Source organism: Protopterus annectens, chromosome 3.part0, assembly GCF_019279795.1.
Source record: "Protopterus annectens isolate FY-2018-M chromosome 3.part0, PAN1.0, whole genome shotgun sequence".
Taxonomy (NCBI): domain Eukaryota; kingdom Metazoa; phylum Chordata; order Ceratodontiformes; family Protopteridae; genus Protopterus; species Protopterus annectens.
Genome location: NC_056731.1, coordinates 1,716,699,656 through 1,716,711,804, shown reverse-complemented (window position 1 = coordinate 1,716,711,804; position 12,149 = coordinate 1,716,699,656). Strand labels below are relative to the sequence as shown.

The window sequence follows — 12,149 nt, the reverse complement described above, 5'->3', positions numbered from 1 at the left end:
AAATTACTTTCTTGGGTGGTGTAAGCCAGGAAACCTTGTTGGCTAGGCTTATGTAGGCCCTTGGGCTGATAGCCTAGTACCTACCTATGAGTGTGGAGGGTAAGCATTTTAAATTTTGGTACCCTGATATGCTGGTTCTAGTTCAGGTCTTCAAATCCCCTCTTTTTTGTAGAAGAGAAAAATCCTTGAATAAAATCATTTTCACTTGGGTGGATCTGGGGCAGGCTGTATGACTCCCTGTGGGGACATATGGGAAAGGATGGGAGGAAAGAAAAGAGTCTGGTTTTGTGGATGAGGAGGATTTCCTAGATTTGAAGGAAAGGAGTACCAATATTGTCTACTCTGGATAACATTCAACATCCAAGTATTTGTTGTGATCTACATTCAAAGGGGAAGACGGAAAGAAAGAAAGGCTGACTGTCAGATTTAGAAGTTGGCCTGGGTGGGGGCTAGGAAAAGAAGACCGTCATTCAATTGGCCTGCTCCTGACTTTAGGCAGCATCTCCATTTTTTTTCCTGGAACTGCCTTGCCCCTGTGAATGTTGCTTAACACCTTTCTGTACAAAGCACCTGAGGGGGTGGTGGTGTCTGGAGTACAAGCATCAGATTCCATCACCAATTTAGTTAAGATCTTAAGTATCAAGAAAAATTCAGAGGGAATGAAATCTACATGTAATTGTGAGCCTCTGCCCAAACAAAAGCAAGCTGTGTGAGAATCTTTATAAGGAAATTGTCTTTTAACACACACTTCCCTTTTCTCCTATACATAAAATACTACAAATTTATCTTTTATCACAAAAAAAAAAAAAAAAAAAAAAAAAGTACCCCTGGTGGGGAACTTAGCTGCTCAAAAGTTTGAACAGGCCAATGACTGAACCACTGAAAATGCAACTAAGATCTTCAACAGCAACAAAGTTCTAAGCTTTCATGTCCATGTGTCTGCTTCTACACTACACTCTCTCATGCCTCCTCAGCTATACAGTGCTTTAGAATGAGCCCAAAAGCTTTTGCATGCGTGCCAGATGCCCAATCTTTGGCAGGTATATTCCATGTAGCTATATGCTACTACAACCATTATCTAATGATGAATGTGTAGTAGTTCACCAGTAGAAAACAAGGCTTTCTCACTCAGGTAAGATCCATTGCAGAAAAAAATGCTTTGCAGTTCGGAAGATACCATCTTTGTACAGAAAAGGGGGCAATTCAGGGAGCAAAATGGTGTATGGTCACACAAGTAAACCGTAGTAAGCAACACTGGCAGAAATTAAAATGCATAATGTTGAAGAAAGCAAGCATCAGTGGGACAAACATACAAGTACCTCACAGCAAACTGCAGAGTCCAAGTGGGTGCCATCTTTAAAAAAGAAAAAAAGTACTACTAGTGCATGACTACAAGAAGCACACTTTGAATGTACAAGGACACACACAGAAGACAAGGCAGACTATTATTTCACAGAAATTAGTAGTGGGTAATTAGATGACTTTTCCAAAACAGTAATAAGGGTCAGTAACAGTAATGGAAATCAGGCATTCATGTGACTGGGGAAAAAAAGACATTTCTTAACAGAAATGGGGAGGTTTAGCTGGTGGTTAACAAGGACCTGCTGCTTATTCAATAATTAGGAAATAAGCAAACTTAGCATGTTATGCATGACAGTACCCTATATTTCCATGCTCTGTGACACAGAAGTTCTCTATAATCTTTTTACAGTTTATGCCTGAAATAATCATCCAGGTTCAAAATAAGACTTACAGTTCACTTTTACACAGAATCATATGCTGCAAGTACACTGGCCAAAGAAACTTGTTCATAATCAATAAAACAGAAAATAATAATATGGTAACACAATTAATTGCTGCTCTTTCGAGAACAAAAATATTAGCACAGCTGCTATACACTAACAAAATAAAAATACATTTTGTAAATATTTTAACTATTTGTAGTTCAAAATCTTTTAACTATTTGAAGTTTAAAACAAGACAAATTAAAAAAATTGTAACACTAATTTATCATAGTAATTTGTTGATCTTTCTAAAACAAAGGACGAAGGGAAGGAAGTGGTGATAACGGGGAATAAGTATAGCTTATATTAGCTGATTTATGGTATGATGGGAAAGACAGCTGCTGTTTTTTTTTAAAGCAGAGAAGAAGATATATTTTTCTAGGATGCAAATAATGTAGGCAATGCTGTCCCAAGCAACAGGTCCACTGATACTAAAATCTTTGTTTGCTGAATGGAGTTTGTGTGGAAGGGTGCCAAGTGTTAGGAAAAGAGATGAAAGTTGACCTGAATGAGTGGCTATGTGTCCTTTACCAAAGTCAACTGGCAAGGGTTAAGCAGATGATCTTAAGAAAAAGGTTGTTTATGAGAAATGAGTAGTAAGGTGGGACAGTCTGCAATAAGAAGCCAGACAAATTTGATTAGCATGTTCCAGTAATGTTCACACACAGTGCAGCCTGAAGTGCAAAGGAAACGATTTTGCTTTGCAGTGTTTGCAGACTGCCCATATGCATACAAATAAAATTATTTATTGTAACACGGCTTTCATTTTTATTTTCAGATTAAATTAACTGAATCTAGTGATGCTACTACAGTAGTGCAAGTGTTTCAATTAAGCACAGGTCTGAATGACACTCTAGTAACGTAAGACCTGCTCGTACAAGCACTATGAGTTGTGTATCTGGTAGCACTCATCATGTGAGAATGTACTGATAAATACTTGGAATTCCCTGAAGTTGTGAGGTGCAAACAAAAGGCAGTAACAGTTGCTACACACTAATGTAAGCCTTTATTTTTAACGTGTTCATTAATATGTACAGGTGTCTGATGTAAGACTGTACTTTAACTGTAGTTCAAAATATAGTTTACTGTATATTCCAAAATAGTGAATTGGAAAACTAGAAAATATTGTAAAGTAAAATGTGCACATATAAATATCCTCCACACTGAGTAATGTTTAGCCTTTCTAATTATTTTACATTAAAGTCCTTGTAATAAAATTGCTCTACTTGTCTTTAAAAAAGGATGGTTTTACAATGGTTTCCAGTTTGCTTCTGTACACTACATTTTCATTCAAGCTGTCTCTGTCTACCCATGGCTATGTCAAGCAAATATAAAGGAAAGAGATGCAGGTGGCACTGGTTGGAATGTGGAAGTGAGAATAGTGAGAGAAGAATGGACAGAGTTGTAGCTAGTTTTGCTTCATCAGTAAGCAATTATGTACATAAAGATAAACTCTAAGGAGGTCAAAGAGTTTCTGGCAAGCTTATCTAGATGGAAGAAAAGGGTTGGTGATGTCCCCGCCCTACCCCTAGAAGACAGCAGTAATGATTTTTGTGGGAACCGAAGAATGACTGTATCAAGACGAGTGACAGTTTCAGCTGGGAAGCATTAAAAAAAAAATCATGCTTTTTGGTGAAAATTACATGAAAGGACACAAAGGTCCAGTAAAAGAAAACTAGCTTGTACATGGAAGGCATTAATTTTTTAAACTACACATTCATTAATACTGCATCATAATCTGAAAACTTCTCGGTTCAGTTGTAAAATAAAGTCCCTTAATTGTGTGACGTGTGAAACATGTACCTGTCAGTAACAGCTTGAAAGACTGAACTGGTAAAAGGTTGCAGAAGGGAAGTACGGCTGCTGTGGCCTCACTAAAATAAAAAATGAATAAGAACTGAATAATAAGCTATACATTTTTATTAGAGTGACACATTTCTCTTAGTTCCCCAAATGTTTGGTTTGCCTCCCTTGAGCTATTAGTTTTCCTGTGGCCTTGTTTGTTACATCCACTGTGGCAAATGCAAGAGTCCTCCCTTGTTTCAGAATCTGTGCGGTGATCAGGATTTCATCTCCAATCTTTGCAGGACTCAAATACCTAAACAAAAAAAAAATGATATACATAGTAAACTACAGTAAATACAAGGATAGCACATTTTTCAAAATACTGTTTATCTTCCAATTTATAATAAACTGCAATTAAGGGGAAACACATTACACTGTTAAAATGAAAGTCAGAAGCAGGCAATTCTTTGCAGTTTCTTGTCCAACACTTAGGACTGCACCAGTTTTATTCTTACATGCAAATGAAACTTAAGATGCAATTTGAGAACTAAAATGTGTTCTAGTGTGTGACCTGATAAAAGCTTTTGACACAGTGCCCCAACTCAAGCAAAGCTTACTAAGGTAGGAATAAACTCTTATATCACACAATGGATTGCCAACTGCTCAAATATAGGACACAGGAAGTCAAGATAGGGGAAGCTACTCTCCACCTCCACAAAAGACCAATCACTAGTGCAGTTTCATAGGGCTCAGAGCTGGGACAACTCCCTTTTTGGCATCTACTTCTCAGAACTCGACACAATTGTAAACATTTCATAGCTTTTATTTAGTCAAGTTAATTGCCAAAGAAATATCATCAAGGTCTAATGAGGTAATCATTTCTTTATATTTAGCATTGATACGGCCAATTATCAAGTACAATGTTCTGTTTGGGATGTATCTCACTAAATAAATGTTCCTAACCAAAAAGGTCACAGGCCTAAAGTCCCTGAGCTACCAAGACAGTTTGGGTACTCTATAACTTTATTCAGTGTCTCCCAAACTTTTGAGGGGAGATCTCTGTCTCACTTATCGCTCCAGTAGAGACTTGATTGTCACGGACTTTGTTTCTCTTCAAGTACAATATCTCCACCAGTAACAGAACCAGGGACCTAAATCTTCACTAACAGATAGACAACACATGACAGAAGGACAAGTTTATGATCCTGTACCTACCAAATCTTTAAAAATAAACCTGCCCTGTATGTTAAGAAGTGCAACTTAATATATTCCTTTAAAAATAAGCAAGATAATTGGATCAATATCCATAAATATACATTGGGACTGACTGGTATGGACTTTCTGGAGAAAGGATGGGTAGCCTGAGGGAGGGTACTGGCATGTCATGAAGGGTGATAAGACTCTTGTTTTTCTACATGCAGTTCGTTTTGTTCATATGACTCAGTGTCCTTGAATATCTAGGAATGTACATGGTATCTTATCCCTCCAGAGACACCTTCTTTACTTCCTATAGTGTTCCAGTCTCCTGCTACTGTAATACATCCTTTCTGAAATGTTACAACATCTCCCCTAATAGTCTTTATATCTTGTGTTTTTGGTGGAATATATAAGCAGGCAGTAGAATTTTTACACTCTGCCAACACCTCTCACCACTGTAAATCTTCCATGCCTCTCCATTTGTTTCTCAATCTTTATTCCTATACCAGTCTTAATAAGATCCCTTTCTTTTGCTTTTTTTCTGTTCCAGCAGATAAACCCTCCTTCCTACCTTTCTTTACAAAAGTTCCATGCACTTTTTGATTCAGGTGTGTTTCCTGTAATGTCATTACTTGCGCATTACTACTGTAAATACAGGTCTGTACCTTCAGTTATCAGAAAGCCTATGTATATTCCACACTGACAAATTCAATTAATTATATTTTATTTTTTCTTATAGTTTTTGTCCCTGTGTTACAAACTGTTCCTTCAAAGTCTGTTTTTAGCAATTTATGTGCCCCTTTATATATTTTTTCTGTAGTATTGTCTTGGCTGAACCCAACCTCTTATTAAAACACTATTACCTCTCAAAGAAAGAAAGAAATAAGCAACATGTTAACGTTTTACATATTTCTGCAACATCAGAGCTGATAGTCTTCACAAACAGCGGTGTAAGGCTTTTCACAGTGTTCTTTATTACTGAAACTCTGATAGGTAGAACAGCAGCTATTATAAAGTATTGATCTAATTATTTTGTTGCCTGCAGCATTTCATTTCTAAAGCTGTCCTTCTTCTCTTTATACTGCGAGGCAGCCAGTATTTCAGATACTGTGGCTCTTTTAAAATGTCAGGCTTTACTATCCAGACACAGATCTGAATGAGTTTAAAATAATTTTCAGTTTGCATTTTACATTATAGTCATACTAAACAACCTTTTCATTTACAAATTTCACCCAGTCAATGTTTCCAGTAAATTATTTTTGTGAATTTTGCTGTATAATTAATTTTCAGCCAACATACTTGCCTTATTAATTTTGTTTACATTCATATATCAAGAGCATACATTACCAGAACTAATTTTATACAATATTGTCTTCTGATTTTCATCACATAATTATTTTCCTTTTTTATTCATCAGTCATTTACTTCTATCCATTCTATCCACCTCCACTCTAAGCTGTCATGGTACCTTTTTTCAAAAAGAACATGAAGACAGTTTGCAGTCTGAAAACTGGGACTTTATCAGACATCATGCAGTGTAGGTCCTCCCCATTCAGTTACATATACATGTTTGTAAGTACATTTTTACAAAATACTTACAACATTGCATTTATGTTATTTCTGTCTAGTACATAATGATTTCATTGGGTATGAGGTGTCATTAGTGCAGCTCACATTTTGAGACTATTATATTATATTTTTTGCCATATAAATATTAGTTCTTTTAAGAATTGTCCTCATTTCAGTGATCCTAATGCATTATTGTTTTCAGTGAGCCTTCTGCCTTTTTAAGTGTTCCATCTCCTTTATTTTAGCCATCATTTTATTTGGGAAAACAGGAAAGGGCTTTGCAGGAAATCTCTCTTTTGAAGTGTCCATTGTTTGTTGACTGGTTACTTGTGCCTTCCCCACCTTCCCCTCTCTCCAGTTGTTTTCTCTTTACCAGTTCATCTTGTGCCTGTTGAGGGTCTACATAGGTTTTTATTCAAACAGACTTGAAAAAGAAGTTCTGTACTTACCGTAATGTTCCATTTGTGTTGTCCATTTTCATTTATCCTTGACATATGGGTTCAGTTCCGACACTGGAACCAACTCGGCCATTACTACAGCTCGTGCAAGCCAAAAACTCTTGAGCTTCACCTCTACCTATAATCCCTCTCTTTCTCAGTTACTTCAGATCGAGTTTGCAGATTAGAAGGAAAGGGTATAGATTTGGAAGCCTTAAAGGAAACCATATCTGCTTTGCCCTAAATACTGCACTATGTTGAGAATACAAAATCCATTCCACCAAAAGGTCTTCAAGGCCAGAGGATGGAGAGAGGGTAGTCAAGGATAAATGTAAATGGACAACACAGATGGAATATTATGGTAAGTACATAACTTCTTTATTTGATGTTGTCAATTTTCATTTTATCCTTGACATCTGGGACAGAGTCCCCAGCTACCTTAGACCTTGGGAGGACTCACAGAAGGATATTCCTGAGCACCACTTAACCAAAGGATACTCCTCCCCTAGAGATCAAATCCAATTTGTAATGAGTAATAAATGTATGCAGAGAAGCCCAAGCTGCTGCTGTTCATATATCATGCATTGAAGCTCTAGACTGGAAAACTGCTGAAGTGGCTAAAGGCCTTGTAGAGTATGCCTTAACAGGCCTTGGCAAATCAATTTTCTTTTTATTATAGATGAAGGATATACAATCCTTGAGCCAGTTGGCTAGAGTCACTTTGCTGACTGGTTTAGCAAACCTTACACTGGAAAAGGAAATAAACAATTGGTCAGATTTTCTTATGTCCTTTGTTCTGTGAAGATAAAAGCATAATTGCTTGTGAATATCCAACAAATGTAAACAGTATTCATCTTTGTTAGAAAAATTCGGAAAGAATATTGGTAAATTAATAGTCTGATATTAGACTCTGACACTACCTTTGGTAGAAAGGCGGAGTTTGTCCATAATAAAACTATGTCCTTAAGAAAAATCAGATAAGGTGGTCTACATGATAAGGCTTGGAGTTCTGAAATCCTTCTAGCAGAGGTTATTGCCACCAAAAATAATAATAAAGAAGTAGTCCAGAGGCAAAAGAACCGCTACAAGCAAAATAAAACGAACTTTAACAATGAAACATAATTCCAATATACAACACACTAAACACAACTGAATTCATCGCGTTTTTCATCACAGAATCCTAAGACTTCTTCAGATAACTAGTAATAATACAACCACTTAATCTATTTAAGTACTTGTTTCAATAAATCAATTAAACAATTAACACTTGCTTTCATCAAACCTTTGACATAAAAGAGAGGAAATTTCAATATACCACATACTATATAAACATATTAAAATATAAAAATTCTAAAATGTACATCTTCTGAATACCAAAACAAACATAATATTATTACTACACTCTAGTGACCCAAATGTAAAACAACTTAAATACAAGGAAAAGTACAATACCAACATTTTAGTAACAGAAGGGGAGTGCACAGAAGATAACTTAAAATATTAAAATCTACCAGAATAGTAATATAGTAATAACAAGTATATATATATATATATATATATATATATATATATATATATATATATATCCTACTTATCCATAAAAATATATAGTAAATAAAACACTAAACTACTCATCTGGCCATATGTTGTTGTTGTTGTTGTATCTTTCGGCTTTTCCCGGTTAGGGGTCGCCACAGCGGAACTCCGGTCCGCTAATGATTGGCAGTAGATTTTTTACGTACCGAGTTGCCAGCCCTGAAGCACAACCTTCAACAAAGGTACGCCCATTCAAGCATGTCTCCACACAGAAGACGCTTTCGCTGAGAATCGAACAGGATGTCTTACTGTGAGGCAACAACGCTACCGCAGCACCACCACCGCGAGTAAAATATACTATCCAAAAACTGACACTTATAAGCAGAAATGACAAAATATTAAAACAATTTATAACCTTGCTACCTGCATTTGTAATACACAGACTATAGAACTGGAAACTCATTGGCCTGTAACATAATTTGCCAATATGTTTCTCTGTATTCAATTTTTTCCTCCCAAAGGCCACCCCTAGGATTCCAGGGTACTATCTCAAGTACAAAAAATACAAAATGAGCTACTTTACAAGTCAATGTATGTTTGAATAAAGCATTATTGTGATTTGAAACTCATACTATAATAATGCTCATAAATCTTCTTTTTAAGGACTCTTAAGGTTTTACCTACATTTAGCTCCACATTTTTTCACAGGTTGCTGAATATATTAAACCTTTAGTATCACAATTGCTATACTCCCTGGCTTGTATAAGCTTGTCTCTACTAGGGATGCATACACAACTTGCATTGATAACATATATGCATTGTTTACGTTTTCCACATCTAAACGTCCCCTCCTTTTTCCTATCACTTCTTGTACTAGCACAATCTTTCTTCTCTAAAATATCTTTAATATTCATACCATTCTTATAAACAAAGTGAATGGGACCATTAAACACGTTTTCCACCTCTGAAAGACTTTTAAATAAATCCCAGTATCTAGTAATGATCCTTGTTACATTACTAGTGTCCCAGTTAAAATTAGTAGGAAAGCCCCTTTATATTCTTTACATGCATAACTATTATGTCCTATTGTTGCATATTTGTATTTTTTGTACTTGAGATAGTACCCTGGAATCCTAGGGGTGGCCTTTGGGAGGAAAAAAATGAATACAGAGAAACAAATTGGCAAATTATGTTACAGGCCAATGAGTTTCCAGGTTTGAATGATAACATTTCTGTAGCCCCTGTATTACAAATGCTGGCAGCAAGGTTATAAACTGTTTTAATTTTCACATTTTGTCATTTCTGCTTATAAGTGTCAGTTTTTGGATAGTATATTTTATTCTTTACACATATGACCAGATGAGTAGTTTAGTGTTTTATTTAATATATTTTTTTATTGATAGAAAGGATATATATATATATATATATATATATATATATATATATATATATATAGGTTCATAGGTTGGTACTAGGCTATTGGCCCTAGGGCCTATACAAGCCTAGCCATAACAATTCCCTGGATATTTCTTCCCACAATATTTACTTCCCTGGACCCCTGTCTAGCAGGACAACTGACGTGATCCCCGGTGTGAATTTCCTATCTTCCATCCAATCGTCAAGGTTCATTTTGAAGACAGCCAAGGAGGCGCATTGCTTGACATGTATGGGCAGTCTATTCCTGAGTATGGGGAGTCTCTGGGTCAGGAACCTATCCCTCTAGCATGTTTTGTTCATTATGATGACAAGGTTTAGATCCCTGGAGCGTGTGGCTCTGAGGGATTTGGATTTCTTTAAGTGGAGCATGTCCAACACCTCATGGTTTGACATGGCCTTGTAAGTTAAGCAGAGATCACCTCTAAATAGATGATATGCCACAGAGTATATGTGGAGTTTTTTTTAGACGCTCAGCATAGGGCATCTGCTTTAGACCTGTGAATTCAGTGAGGTATTTATGTGGGCTTTCCAGCTGTTGCAGATGTCTTGTGAGGTACATACCAAACGGGGCGTTGTACTCTATAATGGGTCTAATGAGGGATGAGTACAGTGGGACAATGACCTCCTTTTTTCTGGATGAAAAGCCCTTAGTGCTATATATATATATATATATATATATATATATATATATATATATATATATATATATATACATATATATATATATATATATATATATATATATATATATATATATATATATATATATGTATATGTATATATATATATATGTGTGTATATATATATATATATATATATATATATGTGTGTATATGTGTATATATATATATATATATATATATATATATATATATATATATATATATATATATATATTATTTGTTATTACTTTTATGGTAGCTTTTAATATTTTAAGTTATCTACTGTGTGCTCCCCTTCTGTTACTAAAATGTTGGCATTGTGCTTTCCTTGTACTTAACTAAGTTATTTTATATTTGGGTCACTAGTGTATAGTAATAATATTGTGTTCATTTTGGTACTCAAAAGATGTACATTTTAGAATTTTTATATTTTAATATGTTTATACAGTATAGTTTATATTAGAATTTCCTTTCTTTTATGTCAAAAGTTTGATGAATCTTCTTCTTTCGGCTGCTCCCGTCAGGGGTCGCCACAGCAGATCAACTGTTTCCATGTCTTCCTGTCCTCTGCATCTTGCTCTGTCACACCAGCCACCTGCATGTCCTCTGTCACCACATCCATAAACCTTATCTTAGGCCTTCCTCTTTTCCTGTTACCTGGCAACATCATCCTTAGCATCTTTTTCCCAATAAACTCTGCATCCCTCCTCAGCACATGTCCAAACCAATGTAATCTTGCCTCTCTGGCTTTGTCTCCAAACCTTCCAACCTGGGCTGACCCTCTAATATACTTATTCCTAATCTGTCCATCCTCATCACACCCAGTGCAAATCTTAACATCTTCAACTCTGCCACGTCAAGCTCTGACTCTTGCCTTTTTGTCAATGCCATTGTCTCCAACCCATATAACATAGCTGGTCTCACTACCTTCTTGTAGACCTTCCCTTTCACTCTTACTGGTACTCGTCTGTCACAAATCACTCCTGACACTCTTCTCCACCCACTCCATCCTGCCTGTACTCTCTTCTTCACCTCTCTTCCACACTCACCATTACTCTGAACTGTTGATCCCAACTATTTACACTCATCCACCGTCGCCACCTCTGCACCCTGCATCCTCACCATTCCTCTATCCTCACTCTCATTCACACACATATATTCTGTCTTAGTCCTGCTGACCTTCATTCCTCTTCTCTCTAGAGCATATCTCCACCTCTCCAGGGTCTCCTTTACCTGTTCCCTACTCTCACTACAGATCACAATGTCATCTGCAAACATCATAGTCCACGGGGACTCTTGTCTGATCTCGTCTGTCAACCTGTCCATCACCATTACAAATAAGAAAGGGCTCAGAGCTAAACCTTGATGTAATCCCACCTCCACCTTAAACGCATCCGTCACTCCCACCGCAGATCTCACCGCTGTCACTCTACCCTTGTACATATCCTGTACCACTCTTACATACTTCTCTGACCCTCCCGACTTCCTCATATAATACCACAACTCCTCTCTAGGCACCCTGTTATATGCTTTTTCCTAAATCCACAAAGACACAATGCAACTCATTCTGACATTCTCTGTACTTTTCCATCAACACTCTCAAAGCAAACCTCACATCTGTAGTGCTCTTTCCTGGCATGAAACCATACTGCTGATCACTAATCATCACCTCCCTTCTTAAACTGGCTTCCACTACTCTTTCCCATAACTTCATGCTGTGACTGATTAATTTAATCCCTCTG

The 12,149-nt window shown here is 36.4% G+C and overlaps 1 protein-coding gene across 1 annotated transcript in view; it reads right to left on the bottom strand.

The window, feature by feature from the left end:
• Positions 1 to 3,686: 3,686 nt before the first annotated feature.
• Positions 3,687 to 12,149, bottom strand: part of LOC122796978 (acyl-coenzyme A thioesterase 13-like) — a 108,154-nt gene continuing 99,691 nt past the window's right edge. The window contains exon 3 of the mRNA XM_044065751.1: positions 3,687 to 3,882. Within this exon, the coding sequence (XP_043921686.1) occupies positions 3,726 to 3,882 (157 nt within the window). The 3' untranslated portion in view covers positions 3,687 to 3,725. The remainder of the gene's footprint in view (positions 3,883 to 12,149) is intronic.